We start from the raw sequence: 24,430 nt of genomic DNA on the forward strand, positions 1-24,430 counted from the left end.
GGCATCAACCTGTGCATAATTCGCACCTGGATTCCTGGCTGCTGTCTGCCTCTCTCACTTCCCCTTCACATCTCTGAGGTTTGCCCGCCACTCCCTTCGTGTCCTGGTTATCTTAGCACTCCTCCCACTGTTCCGATAGCCCTTATTTTCTGTTCTTTTTCCCAAAGAGATACGTTCGGTTCCATGCTGTGCCACATTGGGCTGTAGGCCAAACCTGCATGTGTTTCCTCGGGAGCAAGCCAGCAAAGGATCACAGCCTTCTCAGAAGGTGTTCACAGTGCAGCCATGCGGGAATAGGAATGGGTCACGCAGCACGCTGGGTCTCCTTTTACCGACTTCCTTCGCCCCTGACTGAAGACCTCCAGAGACGACTCCTGAATTCAGGTTTGGACAATCACCCGACTCGCATTTCAAGCGTGATTGTAAATGATTGATTAATGCTTAATGATTAACAGGGTCTGGCTGCTTTCACACCAAACCACACAAGTCAACTGTTTCAGAGAGACCAACGGCCAACTCAGAGCAGCTATGGGAAGAGAAAAAAAATGGGAAAGGTCCGGAGAGATAGCATCTGGCTTCTCCCAGTGTTTGTGGCTGTATCCACAGGCAAGGAGAAAAACTGATTTCCTTTCTCGGTCTTAGCTGAGAACGTCAGAGTTTCCTAATCACCTGTTTATACCAGAAACAAACAGGCAAGGAGGGCGCAACGACTGGGTCTAGTTCAAGAGCCTTTGTATTATAGACTTTCTGCTCCAGCATATCTGTTGTGCACTTCCCCAAAGTGTCGCTAGTCAAGGCACACTTAAGAGCTCAAATTGGGGGCCACTGTCGCCCTGACCTCTGCAAAGGTTGGCTTCTTAGAGGCTCAAATTCATGTGGGCAGGAGAACTGGGGGTTGGGGGGGGTGGCTCAAAGTCAGCTTGCAGGCAGAGGGGCAGGTGCTTTGGGATTTCTCCCTGCATGGAGAAAGCTAGCACACCAAGCAAAGGCAGAGAGGGTTAGAACTCTGCTCCAATTTTGTTAGCAGGGGGTTCTTTGGGGACATTAAGTCTTCTGGCAAAGCTCTACAGTTGTGCAGCCCCTTTTGTTACAAGGTAGAGATGCCAGTCTCCAGGCGGGACCTGGGGATCCCTTGGAAGTACAGCTTGTTTCTACACAACACCAATCCGTTTTCCTGGAGGGTGGACTCTGTGGCTTTGTACCCCACTGAGGTTCCTGGCCTCCTCAGGCTGCATCCCCAAATCTCCAGGAGTTTCCCAACCTGGAGTTGGCAACCGTAACTCCCCCCATCTGCTGCCAGTGGTCAGGGAGGAAGCTGGTAACCCGAAAAACAAGACCTAAGAAGGGTTTCACACGGACTAGGGTCGCCAAGTCCAATTCAAGAAATATCTGGAGACTTTGGGGGTGGAGCCAAGAGACATTGGGGTGGAGCCAGGAACAAGGGTGTGACAAGCATAATTGAACTCCAAGGGAGTTCTGGCCTTCACATTTAAAGGGACAGCACACCTTTTTAAAAAGCCTTCCTTCCATAGGAAATAATGAAGGATAGGGGCACCTTCTTTTGGGGCTCATAGAATTGGACCCCCTAGTCCAATCCTTTTGAAACGTGGAGGGTGTTTTGAGGAGAGGAACTAGATGCTATGCTGAAAATTTGGTGCCTCTACCTCAAAAAACAGCTCCCCCAGAGTCCCCGATACCTCCAGATCAATTCCCCATTATACCCTATGAGAATCGATCTCCACATAGGGAATAATGAAGTGCTCAGCAGACATTTCCCTCCCCCCCCCCCCCTTTCTGGCGACTCTGAAATGAGGGATTGGCTTCTCTAGTCACGAGTTGCTGCCATCTTCTTCAAAGTAACACAGACACACCATCCCAAGAGGAAGCCTTTCAATTGGAGACTGAAGCCTCCAGAGGTGGAAAGTCACATGATGGCTGTGGGGGCGGGGCTTTCCCCCGGTGGTCAGCTGACTGGGGGTAGGAAGGAACCTGGGAAAGCGGAAGAACCCCCACTGGGACCTGGGAATTGGCAAGCCTAACACAGACCCTTTTTCCAGGATACTCTTTTGGGTGCAGCTTTTGATTCAAGGAAAAGACGTGTCCACAGATGGAACTGCTAGAACCCCAAACATCAGAGAAAATGCAAAGTTCATCGCCACCCTTATTCTGTGCCCATTTCTCCTCCCTTGCTCAACTCCCTGCTCTTTCCCGCTGCACTCTCTCAATGATACCTGAAACCTCACTCATATTAAATGGCAAACAGATCCTTTCTAAAATACCGGGTGCTCAGCTCAAGAGAATGTGCGCATTGCAAACAGGCGACAATCAGTGTTCCTTCTAAGCTGAGTTGGTGTGAGATAGCTCACAATTTTTTTAGCCTCCAGCTCACACATTTTTTTGTTTCAGCTCAGGAAAAATGGCTCTAAAGCAACCTCATTCATTCCGGCAGCTCACCGCTTTAATGCCAGTAGCTCACAAAGCAGAATTTTTGCTCACGAGGCTCCACAGCTTAGAGGGAACATCGGTGACAATCGACGCGCAAGGATCTTGTCTCTGGCGTTTACCAGCCAGGAGGTGAAACGGAGAGCTCATTTTTAATCTGCCCAGAAACGTCAGGGACCCTCCTACACCATTCCAAGAAGCAGACTTGATTCCAAACTTTTAATATCTTCCGCCCCAAAGTATCCAGCTGGGCGAAGTCTTAGAAAGGAACAAACACGGTTCAGAACATTCTCTACCAGACAAAAAAGAAAAAAGCCAAGCAAAATTCAGCCCTGAAATGCAAGTGAATCGGGTTTCTCTACCAAGCCTCCTGGAAGTAAGAATTTCATTCTAGGATAAACATTAAAAGGTTAGCTGGCGATATTTTGCCATCTGAAAACAAGGATTCTAAGCCCTGTCCAGTTTGAGGAAGAGAAACCTGGTTGTGTTATATACAGATCTTTCTCGGAAAGCAATTAAAGAACACGGTTTCTTCGGCTCACAACTCCAACCAACCATTTCAGACATTCGTATCTTTTTTACGAAATGTTTATATTACGGTAAGTCAAGGCAGGGAGTATTTGAGCCTTTGCAACCCCCCCGCCCAAAACAAAACAAAACCAGGCACAAAGCAGAGAAGTGAAACATTCCCGCCAGCTCAAGGGTTTCCTCAGCATTGCGGTCACAGATGCCGCTAGGCCCAAGAGCCCGCAAGGCACAGAAAAGAGTAATTTTGTAAAACCATTTTTGGTTTCACAAAGGGAAATGAGCCTTCAGAGCAAGGATTCCGTCTTCCTTCCTCCAGGACGCTGCTGCGACTAACAATCGACCAGAAAATTTCGGAAACTCCATCAGAACTTAAGGTTGCAGGAGTGAACTCAACAAATTTTAGTTTGGTGGCTTACAACCTTGTTCTTCTCTACCCCATCAACTGGGTGGAAAGCCCAGAAGTTCTGCTGGTGGAAAGCACACACAAGACATTTCCACCGCTCTTACCACCTTTTTAAAGTGTCTTCTCTTTCTGCGAATATTGTTTAAATTTTTAAAAACACACCCAAAAGCGAAGGGGTTCTCTGGCCATCTTTTGACCCCGTTATAATGTTTCACCTCACTCAATATACAGAAAGCTCATTTGCCGGACTTCAGTCTCTCTCTGTTGTTGACTAAAGATCTTCCTTGCGCGTCCCCAGTCGATGAGTCTCCAGCAGAGGAACCCTCTAGGAGCTGACCACGTGCCCCGACCACGTCTCGTGTTTTGTCCCGGGAGCTAAGTGAGTGATGACCACCTCCACGGCCTGCAGCTTCTCATTCTTGGGTGGGATGGGGCACACTTTGTAAGTGACCTCGTCGCCAGTCACCGGGACGTATTCCCCTTCGATGCTGTCGGAGGGAAGCAAACCACAAGATTGCGACTGGGAAACCAGGCAGACGGTTCTGAAATACGTGCAGATGGGCAGCCGTGTTGGTCTGAAGCAATAGGACAAAGTTTCAGTCCAGTGGCACCTTTAAGACCAACGAAGTTTAATTCTGGGTATACATTTCCACGTGCATGCGCAGAATTGAACTTTGTCGGTCTTAAAGGTGATGCTGGACTTAGATTTTGGAATATGTTCTTGCTTAAGCAGTTGGAACCACCGACTATCAAACACGCTTGTTGGAAGCATAAAAAAAGGTCAAGGTAGTCCCCGGTGCAAGCACCAGTTGTTTCCGATTCTGGGGTGACGTCGCATCATGACGTTTTCACGGCAGACTTTTTACGGGGTGGTTTGCCATTGCCTTCCCCAGTCATCTACACTTTCCCCCCAGCAAGCTGGGAACTCCTTTGACCGACCTCGGAAGAATGGAAGGCTGAGTCAACCTTGAGCCGGCTACCTGAACCCAGCTTCCGCCGGGATTGAACTCAGGTTGTGAGCAGAGAGCTTGGACTGCGGTACTGCAGCTTTACCACTCTGCGCCACGGGGCATACAGGCATGCAAAAATGGGGGGCTGGGTTTGGTATTCCTACTCGGTAAATGTTGGGGAGATCTGCGGGGGGGGGCAGTGCCTGGGGGAGTGGAGCTTGGGGAGAATGTGATGTCTCTTCCAGGTGACCCTCTAGGCTGCCTCCCTTAGTCTCCATGGTAAGATGTTCCTAGATCATCACTAAGCGGAGACTATTTCTTCTTCCCAAGTCCTCGGGGGCAGAAAATTGGGGCTGAGGTGGGGAGTTAATTCCCTGCCCCGGGGTGGACCAATGGGAGGATCTGAACTCAATTTTCTTCCCCGTCCAGACTCACTCGGAAATGTGCACAAAAATATCCGGCCCGCCGTCCTGCGGGGTGATGAAACCGTGTCCCTTGGAACGGCAGAAACACTTGCAGGTCCCCTTGTAGGTGGGCCCATCCAAAGCTCTCGCCGTGCTGAAAGGAACAAAAGAATGTTCAGAAAGTCTAAACAAGGAGAGGCTAAGCAGCTCGCCAGATGTTTTGTGTCCCCCCCCCCCGGTTGTGCCACTCAGTGAAGAAAGAGATCCAAAAGGAGTCTTTGACAGCTAGAAGTCATTGCAGACTCCATTTGGTTATGCCCTAGGCTTGCCAATCCCCAGGTCCCAGCGGGGGTTCTTCCGCTTTCCCAGGCTCCTTTCCGCCCCCAGTCAGCTGGCCAATGGGGGAAGCCCCACCCCCAAATCCACCATGTGACTTTTCACCTCCGGAGGCTTCAGTCTCCGATTAGAAAGGCTTCCTCTTGGGATGGGGTGTCTGTGTTACTTTGAATAAGTTGGCTGCAACTCGTGAGTAGAGATGCCAATCCCTTGCGTCAGAGTCGCCAGAAATGGGGTGGGGGGGAGAGGGAAGGAAATGTCTGCTGGGCACTTCATTATTCCCTATGAGGAGATCGATTTTCATAGGGTATAATGGGGAATTGATCTGGAGGTAACAGGGGCTCTGGGGGGGCTGTTTTTTGAGGCAGAGGCACCAAATTTTCAGTATAGCATCTAGTGCCTCTCTCCCCAAAATACCCTCCAAGTTTCTAAACCATTAGACCAGGGGGTCCAATTCTATGAGCCCCAAAAGAAGGTGCCCCTATCCTTCATTATTCCCTATGGAAGGAAGGCATTTAAAAAGGTGTGCTGTCCCTTTAAATGTGATGGCCGGAACTCCCTTGGAGTTCAATTATGCTTGTCACACCCTTGCTCCTGGCTCTGCCCCCAATGTCTCCTGGCTCTACCCCCAAAGTCCCCAGATATTTCTTGAATTGGACTTGGCAACCCTATTATATCCCCTCCTTCCTCACTGGTATTCACAGGGTTATTGCTTCTAGACATAGAGGCTCCATTGAATTATGATGACTGATAGCCCTGGACGGCTCTGTGAATTTGCCTCACTCCTTTCAAAAACCATCGCTACATCCAGTGGCAGTGAGTCCCACTGACTGTTACTCTTCGAGTGAAGAAACATCTCCTTTTGTCTGCCCTGTACTGGTGACCTCATTGCGTCCCCCTGAATGCTAGTACCAGTGCTTTTTCATAGCAGGAGCTCCTTTACATATTAGGCCACATCCCCCTGATGTAGCCAGTTCTCCAAGAGCTTACAGGGCTCTTTGTACAGGGCCTACTGCAAGCTCCAGGAGGATAGGTTACATCACTGGGGTGTGGCCTAATAGGTAAAGGAGTTCCTGCTACAAAAAAAGCCCTGGTCAAGAGAAAAAAGAACTCCTTCATCCACTTTCTCCACCTCGTATGTAATTTTATAAACATCTGTTGTGTCACTCCTCAGAGATGTTTCCTCCAACCTAAAAAAAGTCCAAAGTCCTTGAAGGAAAAGCAACTCCGATCTCTCCAAATTTGGGTTCCCCTTTCTTGCACCTTTCTCATCTCTATGATACCCTTTTGGAGAATGGGGCACCCCAAACTGCTCTCCTTCTTCCAAAACTGCCAAAATCAAAGATCTGCCAAGCTGCAGACCAGCTGCATTTGCAAGAACATCAGCCCTGCAGGATCAGTCTATCTAGTCCACCATCCCATCTCACAGAGTGGCCAGCCAGTTCCTCTGGAGGGGCAACAACAGGGCACAGAGGACAAGGCCTTCCCCTGAGAAGAACATCAGAAGAGCCCTGCTGGATCAGACCAGTGAGGTCCATCTAGCCCAGCCTCCTCTCTCACACAGGGGCCACCCAGTTCCTCTGGAGGGTCAACAACAGGGCAGAGAGGCCAAGGCCTTCTCCTCAGAAGAACATCAGAAGAGCCCTGCTGGGTCAGACCAGGGAGGATCCATGTAGTCCAGCCTCCTGCCTCACACAGGGGCCAACCAGTTCCTCTGGAGGGCCAACAACAGAGCAGAGAGGCCGAGGCCTTCCCCTCAGAAGAACATCAGAAGAGCCCTGCTAGGTCAGGCCAGGGAGGGTCCATCCATTCCAGCCTCCCATCTCACACAGGGGCCAACCACTTCCTCTGGAGGACCTACCAACAAGGCACAGAGGCTGAGGCCTTCCCCGATGTTGCTTCCTGGCTCTAGGACTCAGAGGATTAGTGCCTCTGAACCTGGAGGCTCCTCTCAGCCACCATGGCTAGTGGCCGCTGAGAGACATTATCCTCCATTAACCTATCTAATCCCCTTTGAAAACTGTTGATTCCTGCATCCACCATGACATCCTCTGGCAGCAAATCCCACATTTTCATCGCTCTTGTTCTATCAAGTCTCCTTTTGTCCATCCTGAACCTTCCATCAACTTCATTAGATGCTCTCAAGTTCTAGTCTTTGGGGAGAGGGAGAAAAAGTTCCCTGTCGAGTCTCTCTCCACCCTGTGCATAATCGTATACATCTCTATCATATTCCCACCCCCTTAGCTGCCTCTTTTCTAAACTGCAAAGTGCCAGTCTCTTCAGCCGTTCCTCCTAGGGAAGGTGCCCCAACCCCCAAATAATCTGGGTTGCCCTTCTCTCTATCTTTTTCCAGTTCCGCAATGTCCTTTTGGAGGTAACGGTGACCAGAACTGCATCTGGGTTCCAGAGGCACACCGGCATCAAAGCACTCTCACCCACATGGCCTGAAAAGATGTCCTGTTAATGCTTTTGAGCCTGGTTTGTCCGTCTTCCTCACCTTGAGGCACCCGGCAAAACAGCTTCTGATGCTTCCGGTTCCATGAAGGAAGCAGCCCAGCTTGGGGGAAAGGAAGGTGTCCTTTGTTACAGGCCACACCGGGGCGATCCCTGGGTCTCTTCCATGTCTTCTCACCCTCCCGTCTGTTCCCTCGCTTTCCCACACAACACTTTTGACCTTCTGGCCTGAATGCGATTGTGACATAGCCACACTCTGGCCAGTCGCTGACACTGCCCTTCTCACAGGGCCAGAGTTCTACAAACTAAGCTCAGCATTTTCTAGTAACACACAAAGACACACAAAAGAGGATTCCCTATGAAGTCACTGAAAGGACTCGGCACCCGGAAAATGCATCTTCCCTGCTGGGAGAAGGGAGGGGAGCAGAGGAGACACGCCTGACTGTCGGAAGGTCATCGTGGTCAACTGCTTCTCCAACCAATGGCAGGACACCATAAGTGGAGGGGAGTTCATGCCACAGACACAGAGAGGTGTGTAGCCACATGTCTTGAAACTCACTGGGCACAGGCTGTGGGCTGCAACTGCCTTCCAGTTGAAGTTTGGAGAGCCAGTTCGGTGTAGAGGTTAAGTGTGCGGACTCTTATCTGGGAGAACCGGATTTGATTCCCCACTCCTCCACTTGCAGCTGCTGGAATGGCCTTGGATCAGCCATAGCTATCGCAGAGGTTGTCCTTGAAAGGGCAGCTGCTATCAGAGCTCTCTCAGCCCCACCCACCTCACAGGGTGTCTGTTGTGGGGGGAGAAGATATAGGAGATTGTAAGCCACTCTGAGTCTCTGATTCAGAGAGAGGAGCGGGGTATAAATCTGCAGTCGTCTTCTTCGCGAGACCATGCTTGGTGCAGTGGTTAAGTGTGAGGACTCTTATCTAGGAGAACCAGGTTTGATTCCCCACTCCTCCACTTGCAGCTGCTGGAATGGCCTTGGGTCAGCCATAGCTCTCACACAGTTGTCCTTGAAAGGGCAGCTTCTGGGAGAGCTCTCTCAGCCCCACCCACTTCACAGGGTGTCTGTTGTGGGAGGAGAAGACAGAGGAGATGGTAAGCCACTCTGAGTCTCCTATTCAGAGAGAAGGGCGGGGTATAAATCTACAGTCGTCTTCTTCCCTCGTGGCAGCAGCAAGCGGATACGAGGGGCCTCGGCAGGTTGTAAAAATGAGATCCGAGAGTAGATGATGTCAAATAATATAAATGGAAATTTGACGCATTTTGGGGGGGGGGGGCAAAACGGAACATACCTACAATAGTTTGCCGGCTCTGGGTTGGGAAATACCTGGAGATTTGGGGGCGGGGCTTGCAGAGGGGAGAGACTTCAGTGAGATACAACACCCTAGAGTTCACCCTCCAAAGCAGCCATTTTCTCCTGAGAAGCTGATCTTAGTTGTCTGGAAATCAATTGTAGTAACGGGAAGAAGAAAAAAACCATAGATTTATACCCCACCCTTCTCTCTGAATCAGAGCGCCTCACAATCTCTTCCCTTCCTCCCCCACAACAAATACTCTGTGAGGTGGGTAGGGCTGAGAGAGCTCTTACAGAAGCTGTCCTTTCAAGGACAACTATGAGAGCTCTGGCTGACCCGAGGCCATTCCAGCAGATGAAAGCGAAGGAGTGGGGAATCAAACCCGGTTCTCCCAGATAAGAGTCTGCACAGTTAACCACTACACCAAATTGGCTCTCTAGGTGCCACCTGAGTCCTATGACAACCTTTGATACTCACGCAGAATATGTCCGAGTCCTCCGGGTTGGAAGCGGGCTAGGGATGAGATAACCCCGCATTGGAGAAGGGGAGCGCTCCCTCACCCGGCGGCCTTCTGGGAGCCTGAGAACCCCTGGTGGCGGAGAGCGCTCGTGCGGGGAAGCCGACTCAGAAGACATTCTTGGTCCTGAGGAAAATCTAAGGAAAAAAGACCATCATGCTTCAATAAAACCAGAATCCTGAAGTTGGAAAGGGGTTCCTTAGAGATCATCTAGCCCAACCCCCCGGCTCAAAGCTATCCAAAGCTAAAACATCTCCCAAGATCTCTTCCAGTGCGGGACAGCCCACAGCTGCCTCAGCAACTGGCTCCACTTTCATAACTGCTCTTCCCATTAGGACGTTTCCCCAAAATGTTCAAATGCAACACACACACACACACACTCCACCCCAGTCCTAGAATATAAGCCCATGAGATACGGCAGCCAAACAAGTCTTGGAGCTCTTCCCTGGAACGGCCCTTCAGACCACCCTCTCTTCCCCCCAGACTTTGCTTCTCCAGGCTGAACTGTGCCCACTTCCTTAAAGCAGCACAATAAAGATGGAAATGTGTTTCTTAATCATAAAGCGACGCTTCTGTTTGCTATGGTGTCCATTTTTCCTCCGTCACTGACGTAGGATGAAACCCATCGTCATCGCTAGTCACAACTTCCACAGTCACAGCAATTTGAACTCCGTGCGCAAGGAGTTTGATTCCCTTCCTCAGAGACGTTTTCCTGCCAGCCAGCCCCCGACCCTTTGAATATGCTCCTCCCCGGTTCAGACCGGCTCCCCCCAGTTTGTCAGGGGTGGCCTTGGTTGATTTGACTGCTCTCGGCCAGCAAAGCAGCACGCGCACAATTGCCAACGGATAAGACAGATGAGTGCCTCTCTGCCATTATTACGGAAAGCACCCCCCTCCCCAAAGAACACATCTGGATCCCAAGATGTCAGGTTAAGACGTTCAAAGCCACCCCTCCCCTCCAACGCCCATACAAAGCACTTTATGAATTATGCAGCAGCTTTCGGCACAAACAATGACATGCAACCTGTCAGTGGAGCAATTTTCCGCCCTCCCTGAGGTAGCAGAAGCGTAAAAGCTCAAGCGGACTCTTTAGCACGATGACTGTTGACTCAGCCCTTCCTCTCCTAACTTGGTAGATCACATAAGGGCTGAAAATCAATGGAGATGAGTGAACCAACATCCCTTAAGGAAGAACAGGCATTTCTACCACCGTGATGCCCCCTAGAGCGGGGCGGGGGGTCAAACGTGTGGCCCATGGAGCGAATAAGGCCCCCAGAGGGCTCCTATCAGGCCCCCGAGCAACTGGCTGCTGGCTGCTTCCTTCTCCCTCTCTCTTGCTTCCTTCTCCATCACAGCTTGCTTTGCCAGGAGCTACAGAGCAAAGCCTCTGTTTTCTCCATTGGCTGAGGCTCCTCCCTTGGGGAGGAAGGGGGAGAGAGAGAGCTTGCTTTGCCAGGCTTCCAGTCGCTCAACAGAGCTACTGAGCCAAGTCTCTCCCCCTTCTTTTGGCTGAGGCTCCTCCCCCTCCTGGTCCCCTGGGGAAGGAAGGAGAGCCAGAACTTCCTTTTGTCAAGCAATTAGATCTCAAAGTAATCGGTCCTTGATTTGAAACAAAGTATGATTTATTGATAATCTAAGATTTATTGATAATCCAAGATGGCCCCACTCAATGCACAGCAGCCAAGAAGGTCTGAGCGCCTGCTCCAGCTGCAACGCCACTGAGGATGTTCTCCGCAGCTGAGAATGAAACGTCTGGAAGGAAAACTTTCTCCAGTAGAACACAGCACTTGATCCCGAAAGATTCTACAAACCCTAATGATGTTACCAGCCGTGAAAACCTGCAATCTTTGACAAGATGCTTCTATTGAGCTGAGTATTGGAACTGATACATAGTAACAGTGGAAGGCATACTTAAAGGTGACACATCAAAGGTTTCCTAAACAAAGCTACATTCTCTAAAGGATGCTGTATTCATGTGTGAATCTTCACATGGTAAACTTATCTCCTCTGTGGTTTCTTTTCGGTGCCCAGGCCTGAGAACCTGTCCCTGGAGGTGCTTATCTTCAAAGAGCAAATTCCTGCATTTGTTAGTAAAAGTGAGAGGGCAAAAGAGGCGGGAATTACACTCTGGCTATTTACTGCTTTGATGTGCCCAGCTTAGTTTATGGTTAGCAACATTCATATAGCTTCACAGATACATTCAGTTAGCATTATACTATTGGCATTATATCATTAAAAGAAAGATTCACATTGCTTGACACCTTTGCCCAGATCCCTGGATTGCAGGGGAGAGATACAAAGAAAGCACCTTTAAGACCCAAGAATGCTAATGGTTTAAGCTTGTTTTATTTTAAGGGGTTTTTTTAAAAAAAATCTTTAATTGCATTTGTGTGTGTCCTTTATAAAGTTTATATCTCCACTGCCTGGCATTACAATTAATGATGCTCATGGCCCGGCCCGACAAAGTCTAATTTATGTCAGATCCACCTCTCATGAGTTTGACCCCTCTGATTTAGTGTGTCAGTCTCTAAGATTTAAACATTCCTTCAGTCTGGACAGACGAGGGCGGATTGTCTTTGAACGCAGCTGCTAAAAAAACCCCGCAAATTTAGATGGGGAAAATATGCAGATTGTTTAAATTGCATTGATGCATATAGGTTACGGAAGGCGCTTATCTTGCTCTCTCGTGAGAATGGAAGAGCCTTGCTGGATTGGACCAGTGAGGGTCCACCTAGTCCAGTGTCTTCACACAGTGGTTAACCAGTTCATAAGCCTTCCCTTGATATTCTGGCACTGGGATTCAGAAGTTGAGCGTCTCTGAATGTGGAGGTTCCCTTCAGTCGCCAAGGCAAGGAGCTGCTGACAGACCTCTCCTCCGTGAATCTATCTAAACTGTCTGTTTCTGTGGCCATCACTCCATCATCTTCGAACTCATCAAACCACAAGGCTATGATGCCAGAGCCCAAAGCACAGGAGAGGCCTGCACCGAAACTGAACCCCACCCCGCTCCTGGTTCCAGGGCATCCCAAATAAAAATCTGTCTGTTAACCTGCAAGTGTCTGGAGAGGTTTCGTTCAAACCGACCTTTCCCAAAGCTACCCACAATCAGAATCATAAAGTTGGAAGGGACCTCTAGGGTCATCTAGTCCAACCTCCTGCGGAATGCAGGAAACTCGCAAACACTTCCCCCTAAATGCACAGGATCTTCATTGCTGTCAGATGACCATCTAGCCTCTGTTTCAAAACCTCCAAGGAAGGAGAGCCCACCACCTCCCAAGGAAGCCTGTTCCACTGAGGAATCGCTCTAACGGTCAATAAGTTCTTCCTCATGTTGAGCCGGAAACTCTTTTGATTGAATTTCAACCCGTTGGTTCTGGTCCTACCTTCTGGGGCCACAGAAAACAATTCCACCCCATCCTCTATAGGACAGCCCTTCAAGTACTCGAAGATGGTGATCGTATCACCTCTCAGCCGCCTCCTTTCCAGGCTAAACATGCCCAGCTCCTTCAACCTTTCCTCATAGGACTTGGTCTCCAGACCCCTCACCCTCTTTGTTGCCCTCCTCTGGACCCCTTCCAGCTTGTCTATATCCTTCTTAAAATGTGGTGCCGAAAACAACACTGAACTGAACACAATGCTGTAGGAAAAGACATGGCTTTCGACAGGCGGCTGATATTCTGTTCTTGTGGCTCACACCACCAACAAAAAACCCCAATCCCTGGTGCGCAAAACAAGAGGAAAGTAATTGCACAAGCGTTGCGCGTGTTGACACCCATCTGACTGGGGCGGTGTCAAAGTCTGCAGAACTCCGCGGCAAAGAAAGACGCATCAAGGGACAAACACTGACTTTGCCACCTTCTTAACTCCCCAAGGCTGTTTACCCACCGAGGCCGCTTTGGCAAACTGCCTGGGCGTTGTTGCTGACTCACAACGTAGGCCCCGGCTTATCCGACTCCCTCACCCTCTGCCCTGCTCATGTGAAACTCAACACCTCCAGGAAAAAACGCCCTTCCTATCCACAGACCAATCTCCTGCCCCCCAAGGTCAGAAAACCAAGCATAAATTTCTTTCTGCCACCACAGGAAACCGGGGAGCATGTGCTGTGGGGGGGGGCACGGCACATGGCAGACAATAGCCCCATCGGAGAAACAGTTGCGGTGGGGGATGAAAGAAAACCCAAAATGGCAAAGCCCTTCACACTTCCGCATTCCTCTTCCTCTCTCTGGGTCTGCTCCAACTCAGGTTGCCAGCTCTGGGTTGGGGAATTCCTGGAGACTTTGGGGGTGGAGCCTGGGAGGGCGGAGTTTGGGGTGAGGAGGGACCTCAGTGGGGGATCATGCCATAAACTCCGCCTTCCAGTGCAGCCATTTTCTCCAGGGGAACTGATCTGTGACCTGGAGACCCATGTCAAACATCAAAGCATCTTCATTAAGCTATATGCTAATTGGCTATTCACCTGCATAGAGGCATCTGCCTATATTGACAGCAATGAAGATCCTGTGATTTTAGGGGGGGAGTGTTTGTGAGTTTCCTGCATTGTGCAGGGGGTTGGACTAGATGACCTTAGAGGTCCCTTCCAACTCTAGGATTCTAGATATATTTTAGAGGCCCAGTGGCTCTCACTTCGAAGACGACTGGACTTTAACCACTAGCTACCTGTTTTAATTTTGTACTGTGCTCAGTTGTTTTAATTACTGGATTATTGTGCTTATATTGTTGTTGTGATCCGCCCTGAGTCCGCTTGCAGGGATGGTGGAACAAAAGTCAAAATAAATAAAATATATGAAACGTTCACTTCCATTTCTATGTAGCTGAGGAAGTAAGTAAAGTAAAGTAAAGTAAATTTATTTTTATATCCCGCCCTCCCCCGCCAAAGGCGGGCTCAGGGCGGCTCACAGACATGGAACACCATGATTAGAATAAAATACAATGTAAACAAGAGTTTAAAATACAATTCAATTATATAAATTAATTAAAATAGATAAACAGGTGCTATAAGGTGCTATAAGTCACAATCATACCAAGATGGCTAGATGGCTACAGGTCAATTTCAATTTAGCCAGGTTCTGTCTTAAAGGCAAGCTGAAAGAGAAAGGTTTTGCAAGCCCTGCGGAACTGATTCAGGTCCCGCAGGGCTCGCATCATCTCTGGAAGTTGATTCCACCATCGAGGGGCCATTGCTGAAAAGGCTTGCTCCCTGGTTGTCTTCAGTCTAACTTCTCTTGTGCCTAAAAAGGTAAGCTCATACCTCGAATGAACTTTTGTTGGTCTTAAAGGAGACCACTGGGCCCAAACTTTGTTCTGGAGACCACTTGTAACTTCAGGAGATCTCCAGGTCTCACCTGCAGACCTGGCAACCCTAGCTCTGATTAGGAAGAGACCTCTCTCCTCCGGAAAAGGTTCGCCTGCCAATAGAAGCTGCAGAAGTGTTTCTTCCTCGTGGTATGCCACTTTTAAATTCACAAGCACAGGAGATCCCACCCACCCCCAAAGGGGGTAACTTTACCTCTTTCAGGTGAAAAGTCAACACATACTAAATGTGGTGGTTGTGAAGCGGTGGAGCCCTAAGGGTGCAGAACGGTGTGACATCTGATGGTGGAAAGGAAGTCTCATTTTTTGAATGCTTCCTTAGGTTGAAAAAACAAAAACAAAAATACCTACCAGTAGAAGACAAGCTCCTCAGGCTTGCTCGCTAGCTTTCTACTTGCATGGCTCTCTTCAAAATCTAGGGCTGCCTTCAAAACCATGAGCCTTTTAGGCCTTGGTTGCATCTCTTAAGATGACTTCTCAGCTCTTTTCCCTCCACCAGGATTAGTTTGTTTGAACTGTGGGCTTGTGGATTGGACCAAGACTCATGAATGGATTTCAGACATCGCTGGAAAACTGTTTCACCCCACGGCCAGACACCCTACTCAACAACAGAGCTGCTCTTCTGTTGTTTCAAACCGCCTGGCCTCTCTGGGCAAGTTGCCCATCTCCCAAACATTGCCAGCTGCACATCCATCCGCTCCGCCACATCCAACTTATGGCTGGCTGCTAGGAGAGGAGGCCTTTCGCTGCTGAGCTGGAAAGCTGAGAAGAATGATGGGAGTTTTTGTTTTGTCACCAACTGCAAATTCTCTCTGCCTGAGAAGGACACCAATGGAGTCTGGGCCGTGGGTTCTGCCCCAGAAACCCGAAACACAGGAAAACACCCCCCATGTAGAGTTGATTCAAATGTAGCTTTTCTTCCTGTTAAAACATTTTTGTCAAGTTTCTAGTCCTGGACGTCACGAATATATACGCACGGAAGACAAAGAGAAACGGTTGTCTGTTTTCCCTACTGCCAGATAGGGTTACCAGCCTCCAGGGGGCAGCTGGAAATTTCCCTCTCTTGCAAACGATCTGAAGAAATCGGCCTGCACACGAAAGCCTGTGCCTGGAATAAAGCTTTGTGGGTCTTAAAGGGGCCACCAGACTCTAATTTTCTCAACTGGTCTCCTGGAACTGGCAACTGTACAGCTAATGCACCTCCGTGAGATTTTTTTTTTTTGCACTGACCTCCAGATTGGGAAACGTCTGGAGATTTGGGAGGTGGTGCCTGGAGAGGGTGGGACTTAAATAGAGTGTAATAGAGCTCACCTTCCAAAGCAGCCATTTTCCCAGGAACTAGGGTTGCCAGCCTCCAGGCAGGCCCTGGAGATCTGCTTTTACAACTGATCTCCAGCTGGCAGAGATCAGCTCCCCTGGAGAAAATGGCTGCTTGGAAAGGTGGGCTTCAGGGCATTGCACCATGCTGAGACCCCTCCCCTCTCCCAACCCCGCCCTCTCCTGGATCTACACCCCAAAGTCTCCAGGAATTTTCCAACACAGACCTGGCAACCCAACAGGGATGCTGATTTCTGTCACCTGGAAATGAGTTGTAATAGTGGGAGGTCTCCAGCCACCCCCTGGAGAGGTGGCAAGCAGCTCTCCCACATTGGTGTTACGCTTAAAGGAGGAGGTGACAAGAAACCCATCCAGCAAGAACTTGGGCTTCTGCAATTTTAAGGTATCCTTTCCCAACCATAAGGACTAGCGCCTTGACGTTAAATGAAAAAAAACGAAACCCAGCATGAAAGAGAAGGTTCTCCAGAAGCTGAAACTCAGCAGCTGCATTCATTGCCTCATCCCCCTTAACCGAGAGGAAAGATGGCCCTAGCAATAAAAGAAGCTACCCTAGTGTTGCCAGGATTATTAGGCCCTTCCACAACAACCTCGCCCCTACAAAGAAGATCACAACTGACACGCAAATGAAACCTTGAAGCAAGAACACTGTGGCAGCTAAAGTGGAAATCCCAGTTTTGCGTGTTTCTCATGGGACAATTTGTGGGTATTTTAGGTTAGGGATTAGCATACGGGCATCCCAGGGCACCGTCTAGCCCTTGGGGGCTTTCCCTTTGGCCCCTGATCTGCAAGTCATCAAAATTTCTCTCCCACAGAAGCCAGAAAGACCTTTCAGAGCCCCTCTTGCCTCCTGCCAAGCCTCCTCTCTGGGGCACCTTCAGAGCAACATCGCCTATATTTAGATCTTGCTCCCCATTGAGATGGAACTGCAGGCATCCCCGGCAGCTTCTCCATCTCTCCCCATCACGTGCCAAGTAGGCGATCCTATGAACATAAGAGAAGCCATCTTGAATCAATGGCTCATCCAGGCCAATGGCTCATCCAGTCCAACACTGTGTCACACAGCGGCCAAAACCCAGGGGCCATCAGGAGGTCCATCAGTGGGGCCAGAACTCAAAAAATGCTTCCACGGTGGCCCCCTCCATGCACCAAGAGTCCATTTTGGAATGGGCAAGATATAAATCGAAGAGGAAGGAAGGAAGGAAGGAAGGAAGGAAGGAAGGAAGGAAGGAAGGAAGGAAGGAAGGAAGGAAGGAAGGAAGGAAGGAAGGAGACATAAGAACATAAGAGAAGCCATGTTGGATCAGGCCAATGGCCCATCCAGTCCAACACTCTGTGTCACATAAGAACATAAGAGAAGCCATGTTGGATCAGGCCAATGGCCCATCCAGTCCGACACTCTGTGTCACATAAGAACATAAGAGAAGCCATGTTAGATCAGGCCAATGGCCCATCCAGTCCAACACTCTGTGTCACACAGTGGCCAATAATTTATATACACACACACACACATATATATATACACACACTGTGGCTAATAGCCACTAATGGACCTCTGCTCCATATTTTTATCTAACCCCCTCTTGAAGCTGGCTATGCCTGTAGCCGCCACCACCTCCTGTGGCAGTGAATTCCACATGTTAATCACCCTTTGGGTGAAGAAGTACCTCCTTTTAACCGTTCTAACCCGACTGCTCAGCAATTTCATTGTATGCCCACGACTTCTTGTTATTGTGAGAAAGGGAGAAAAGTACTTCTTTCTCTACCTCCTCCATCCCATGCATAATCCTGTAAACCTAATACGGGCATCCCAGGGCACCGTCTAGTCCTTGGGGGCTTTCCCTTTGGCCCCTGACCTGCAAGTCATCAAAGTTTCCCTCCCACAGAAGCCAGAAAGACAAAGCATCACTGCCCCAGACAGAGTGCCCCTCTATGTGCTTTGTGGCTAAGAGCCACTCATGGACCTCTGCTCCAGCTATTTATCCAGTCCTCTTTCGAAACTGTCCATGCTTGTAGCCATCACCACTTTCTGCAGCAGGGAATTGCACCCATTACTTTTTGGGTCAAGGAGTACTCCCGTAGATCTGTCCCAAGCCTACTGCTCCTTAATTTCATGGAGTGCCTGCTGGGTTTCTGATGCAATTCCACTTCCTGTTGTCATGAGTTAATTAAATGTTTGTATATGCACGCTGATGTTTAGCCAGTGAGTAGGTAGAGCCAATGAGAATGTGTGCACGTACTTCTCGCCAAGGCTAGGTGTCAATATGCATAATGACCATTGAGGGAGAGCCCTAATAGGCTAATCCATATATTTGGGTGGTGGCCTAAGGGAAACCATTTGATCAGTTTTATTGTACTTTGTGTAAAGCCCTTAGATCTCCATGCAGTTGAAGTTAGGACTAGAGAGAGTCGAGATGTAGCCTAGAAGCTAGAAAGGATACTGAATCCTTCTTTGTTTTCTAGAAATCCCAGTCATACCTTTTCCTCATGAGTAAAGTAAACTACTTTGTATTCTTAAGCTAAACCGTGTGCCTGGCTGTGTGATTCGTGGTTATCTCCATGTTGCTCTGCTAATAGTATATTTAATCCCAACAGTGCCCGCAAGTTCTTGTATTGTAAATAGAGAGAAAAGTACTTATTTCTCTCCCATGCATAATTTTGTCACCCTCTCTCATGTCACCTTTCAATCTTCGTTTCTCCAGGTTTAACATGGAGCCCTGACCTTTTTAACCTTTCTGTGCAGGGAAGGTGTGCCATCCCCTTTTGTTTTTCCAGGGCAGTGACCAGAACTGTGCATATGAGACAGGCAACATGGGGGTGCCATTTTGGGTGGCAAACAGCAGCTCCAATTCAGACTATAATCCTACCCTTAATCTTTGTTCTAGAACCAGAAAAAGAGCTCCACATTGCAGGTTCCTATTCAAATACTTCGATGACTCCAGGTTTTTTTTTTTAGCATGTTGTTTTTCTGGCCAAGCATTAAGGGCTATTTTCACATATTTATGGGAGGCAACAGGAAAAAAAACAACAACCCGCAAGTCTTGTCCTGCAGCCACAAAACCCAGTATTATAAGTGAGGCAATCTCTGTATGAAAAGCCTGTTCCCGAGAGCAGAAATAGCCGTCCGCCAAAGCCTCCGAAGTAGCAAGAAAGCCACACAGCTTGCCCCAGATAGATCTTATCCCTTTGTTTAAATCAGATTACCAAGCCCTACAACGTGGGGTGGTGGTTGAAAAGTCAGACTAGGACCTGGGAAACTCTGGTTCGAATCCCCGCTCTGCCAATGGAAGCTCACTGGGTGATCTTGGGCCAGTCAGCCTGACCTACCTCCAGGGCTGTTTTTGTAGCAGGAGCTCCTCTGCATATTAGGCCACACACCCCTGATGTAGCCAAGCCTTTTGGAGCTTATGGTAGGCCCTGTACTAAGAGCCCTTTAAACTCTTGGGAGGATTGGCTACATCAAGGGGGCATGCAGAGGGGCTCCTGCTACAAAAAGAGCCTTGCCTACCTCACAGTGTTGTTGAGAAGATTAAAAAGAGAAGGATGTAAACTCCTACAAGTTACCCTTCCCTTACATAGATCACGAACAAGAGCTGAGAAGGAAGAAATTGCCATGGGCACACAAGGAGGTCTGTGGCAGAGGAGAGGAGCCCTCGGTCCAAACTCTGATTTCTGTTGACCTTCCCACACAGGGGTTTAACTACCTCTGCTTAAAGTATATATATATGCTGTTAGTCCTCCTGGGTTTAGGGCAGGATTGACAATTCTAGGCTGGGAAACAGCTGTAGGTTTTGGGGGTGGAGTCTGGGGAAGTTGGAGTTGGGGGAGGGGGGGTCTTTAGCAGATTCTAATGCCATGGAGACCAGCCTGAAAGTAGTCATTTTGCTCCAGGCACAGGAGTGGCCAAATCTGCTTAATGTAAGAGCCACATAGAATAAACATCAGGTGTTTGAGAGCCAAGACATGAACATCAGATGAGGGAGGGAAGGAAGGAAGACAAATCGATGGGAGGAGGGAGGGATAGGTGAAAATAAAGCAACTTTAAATGCATTCTCCAACCCACTGGCTGGCTTGACAAAATTATTGAAAGAGAAATGGCGATGGCTTCATGAGCCGCACAGTATGTGTGGAAGAGCCACATGTGGTTCCCGAGCTACAGTTTGGCCACCCCTGCTCCAGGGGAACTGATCCTGTCAGCTGGAGACCAGCTGTGATTCCAGGAGATCTCCAGGTGCCACCTGGAGGCTGGCAGCCCTCCCTGAGAGGTCCTACCAAGTTCAGAGGGAACTTTAGGTTCTAGACCCAGGAAGTGGTACACACAAAGTATGCACTCTCTGAAGATGTAGCTCTTTCTCCTAGGCACCAAAACATGATTGTTCCCTGCTCCTGGTTTTTGAGAATGGAAAAGGCCAATTAAGAATATCTATTTTACAAGCCCCCTCCCCCCGCCCCCCCCCAACCCTCCTAACAATGGCTTCTATGATTCAGCATCAGTCAGCCAAGTCAAGGTGTCATGAGATCTTTTAGTCGTGACATTTAAAGGCGCGGAAGCCATCGATGGTAAACACTCTTTCTTACCCCAGGGAGGCTCCATCATTATTGGAGGAGGGGGACAACACATCCCCCCCCCCCCTGGCAGGCATCTGAGCTTCAAATCCGTTCTGGTTTTACTACTCTGGGGTTATGCTTAAAGCATTGGAGCAGGCCGATGGAGACCCAGGCTGGAATTCTTACTCATCCATGAAGTTGTTTCATGGGTGATTTTGGTCCAATCATCCCCTCTCTGCCCAAACAACCTCACAGGGGTCGTAAGGATAAAATTGGGGTGGGCGGAAACTATGTGGGCTGACCAGAGCGTTTTGAAGGGACAGGTGGGATTACAACACCATGAGGTAGGGTTGCCAATCCCCAGGTGGGGGCAGGCGATCCCCTGGTTTGGAGGCCCTCCCCCCGCTTCAGGGTCATCAGAAAGTAGGGGGGGGGGAGGAAATGTCTGCTGGGCACTCCATTATTTCCTGTGGAGACCGATTCCCATAGGGCAGGGGTGGCCAACGGTAGCTCTCCAGATGTTTTTTGCCTACAACTCCCATCAGCCCCAGCCAGCATGGCCAATGGCTGGGGCTGATGGGAGTTGTAGGCAAAAACATCTGGAGAGCTACTGTTGGCCACCCCTGCCATAGGGCATAATGGAGAATTGATCTGCGAGTATCTGAGGCTCTGCAGAGGATGTTTTTTGAGGTAGAGGCACCAAATTTTCCGCATAGCATCCAGTATCTCTTCTCAAAAGACCCTCCAAGTTTCAAAAAGATTGGACCAGGGGGTCCAATTCTATGTGCCCCAAAAGAAGGTGCCCCTATGCTTCATCATTTCCAATGGAGGGAAGGCATTTAAAAAGTGTGCGGTCCCTTTAAATGTGATGGGCAGAACTCCCTTTGGAGTTCAGTTGTGCTTGTCTCAACCTTGCTCCTGGCTCCACCCCCAAAGTCTCCTGGCTCCACCCCCAAAGTCCCCAGATATTTCTTGAATTGGACCTGGCAACCCTACCACGAGGGCTGTTATTTGTTGAATTTGCCGACTGCTGCTTCCGTAGATTTACACACACGCTTTTTAAGAATGCCCGAGTGTGCACCTCTGTCTGTGGATGGCCTACAGTGCCAAGATCCACAAACAAGCCCTGCACTTGAGGGAGATGTTTTCTACACATACACGGCTTTGCGCTCAGTCGCCATCTCAGGAAACATTTCACGCGGGAGTCAACAAAGGTCTCCTGAGAATCAAGGTTTTTTTGTCGTATCCAGAACTAACCCGTGTGCAAGAAGAAAGCCTTGGAGGAGACAGAACTTATCCAGCATTCATGGAGAAATTTCCCTTTTTGCTGGGGTCAGGCTCTTAAACCCCCTCCCCCCCCCAGGGCTGACCTGGGATCATGGAAATTCTGTATTCTGAAATCTTTCCCCTAAACTGGCTCGTTTTTTTAGGCCTCTGTGATATGGGAACAAAACAAAGCCTACCTTACATGGGCAACTCAAAGGAGTTTACAGCATTCTCCTTTCCTCTGTTTTATCCTCACATTTTCAGTCCTGCAAGCTGAGAGAGGGGGGAGAGAGAGGAGGAGGAAGAAGAAGACTGCATTTATACCCCACCCTTCTCTCTGAATCAGAGACTCAGAGCAGCTTACAATCTCCTATACCTTCTCCCCCCACAACAGACACCCTGTGAGGTGGGTGGGGCTGAGAGAGCTCTCCCAGAAGTTGCCCTTTCAAGGACAACTCCTATGAGAGCTATGGCTAATCCAAGGCCATTCCAGCAGCTGTAAGTTGCAGAGTGGGGAATCAAACCCGGTTCTCCCAGATAGCAGTCCCCACACTTAACCAGAGAGAGAGAGGAGCCCCAAAATCTCCCAGCACACTTCCATGAAATAGTAAGGATTCGAACCTGGGTCTTTCCTGATCTCACTTGGACACTTTAAGCAGTATGCCACATTGTCTCTTTTACAGCAACCATTAAATATCCATATTTCCCCCTTTCTCTGCCGGTTGTCTCGAAAGCAGACAGCAAGCTGATTGCAAGTATAAGTATCATACAAATAAAGAGACTAGTGGAAAGCCAATTAATACAGGGTGGAAGAGCAACAGATGAAAGTCAAAGGAGAAGGGGGAAAGAAAGGTGACTTGGAAATTAGCTCTACAGACTGCTCCTCAGTGGAAACCTAGGATGACAAGGGGGTGGGGGTGGGGATTGCTGGCCTGGAAGTCCTGGGTTCGAGTCTCTCCGTCAGTTATGAAGTTCTGCAACTGCCCTTACACCACTTGCTCTCTCTGTGCCTGATCTACCCCACCGGGTTGTTGTGAGGACAGAACCAAGACAACCAGACATATCTCGGTACTGGGAAAGCTCACCCTGGGGCATTTTCGCCTGTCTCTCAGTTATTACAGAGAACATGATGGGAACATTGAGGCTAAGAGCTGTAACCGTCTTGGGAGTGTGTTTTGGAGGAAATGGCTGGCTCGGCCTCCCCTTCCTCTCCCAGCCAGCCTGACAAATGAGTTCCCAGCAGAGGCCGGATGCTCCAATTTGCATTTTTTCTCCCGGCCAACGTAGGGTTTTTCCCTGGGCAAAGGCGGCCCAAAAGAGGGCAAAATTAAACTGCTTTCTTGTGTTTTTGCTTCGTTCCAAAGGGAGCGCCCTTCTAGCTTGCCAAACAGACACCTTCTAAAATGCCATCTAAAGAAAATGTTTTTCTTGTGACTTCAAAAACAACCGCCCAACAAAGGTCTTTCTGTTCACGCCAGACAAGAGAATCGTCCGCACGCTCCGGAGAGGCGCCAGCCCTGTTTTAACACAGCGGGGCTACTCGTGAGCAAAACTAGCGTCAGAATCTGGCTGCCGGCCGACTTCCACACTCCCGATTTCCGAGTTTAAAGAAATTGCCCCCCGCCCCAAGCCCCTCACCTTTTATTATACCCCTCCCCCGTTTTTTTAAGTACTTTAAATTGCAGTGTCTACTCAAGAAGGGAACCCCGCCCCACAAAAAAAGCACATCAGTTCACACACACGACCCCCCTCCACACAAAAGCACATCAGCTGTCGCACACCACCCCCACGCTTTCCCTTTTGTTTGCCCCCCCCCCAAAAAAAGCACTGTGCAAACCACCAACGGCTGCAATCTTTTTTCTCCTCTCCAGCTTTGTTCCCCCCACCACTTTCCATTTTGTTTTTCCTTTGTGAAACCTCTCCCCCCCCCCTTTTTTGACTTTTTTTGCAAACTTTATCCACTCCCCTCCCCGGGAAAAAAAAATATTTTTGCAAGAATTGCTCCACCCCATAAATTTTCCCCTGCCTCCTCTTCTGTGCTCCCCAGCGGCCACTCCGCCCTGTTCTACTCGGAAGTAAAGTCCCATGCAAAGACACAAGGCTCCCTCCCGAGGAAAGCAGGAGATGCGTTCTCTCCCCCCCCCACCCCGCTCCGGCAGCAAAAAAGTCAATGCAACTTACCGAAGGAGGGGACGAGGGGGGGGCTTTGGCGCTGACGCTGGAGATCTCCGCTCAGTCCCGGGAAAGGTCTCCTCTGAGTAGCAGCAGGGCGCATCTGAGCTCCACCGACCAAGGGGCGGGGCTGCTAGGAGAGCCCCACCCCCAGTAGAGGCCACCCAGGGAGAGACGGGGGGGGGAGGAACCGGCTGGGAAAAGAGGCAGGCGGGGGGGGGGACCAGCTTCAGAGATTTAAAAAGAAGTTTGCATCTGAATCAGACCCCCCCCCCTCTTAACTGTGAAACAAAGATACCAGCATAAACACAACATTGGATGAAGGCTTTGAAACAATCACTTGAAGACTTACAGGAAAAGTAAAGGTCGTTTCCGACTCTGGGGTGACGTTGCTTTCACAACGTTTTCACGGCAGACTTTTTACGGGGTGGTTTGCCATTGCCTTCCCCAGTCATCTACACTGGGG

At 49.5% G+C, this 24,430-nt stretch overlaps 1 protein-coding gene across 1 annotated transcript; it reads right to left on the bottom strand.

Annotated features, from left to right (window-relative positions):
- Positions 1-2,647: 2,647 nt before the first annotated feature.
- Positions 2,648-24,215, bottom strand: CARHSP1 (calcium regulated heat stable protein 1). The gene is made up of 4 exons (XM_060260804.1): positions 23,974-24,215; positions 9,294-9,470; positions 4,759-4,881; positions 2,648-3,861 (listed from the first exon to the last, which is right to left on the bottom strand). The coding sequence occupies exons 2-4, from the start codon at positions 9,449-9,451 to the stop codon at positions 3,699-3,701; spliced, it is 444 nt and encodes a 147-aa protein (XP_060116787.1). The 5' UTR covers positions 9,452-9,470; positions 23,974-24,215; the 3' UTR covers positions 2,648-3,698.
- Between the last annotated feature and the right edge of the window lie 215 nt (positions 24,216-24,430).

Source organism: Heteronotia binoei, chromosome 20, assembly GCF_032191835.1.
Source record: "Heteronotia binoei isolate CCM8104 ecotype False Entrance Well chromosome 20, APGP_CSIRO_Hbin_v1, whole genome shotgun sequence".
Taxonomy (NCBI): Eukaryota; Metazoa; Chordata; class Lepidosauria; order Squamata; family Gekkonidae; genus Heteronotia; species Heteronotia binoei.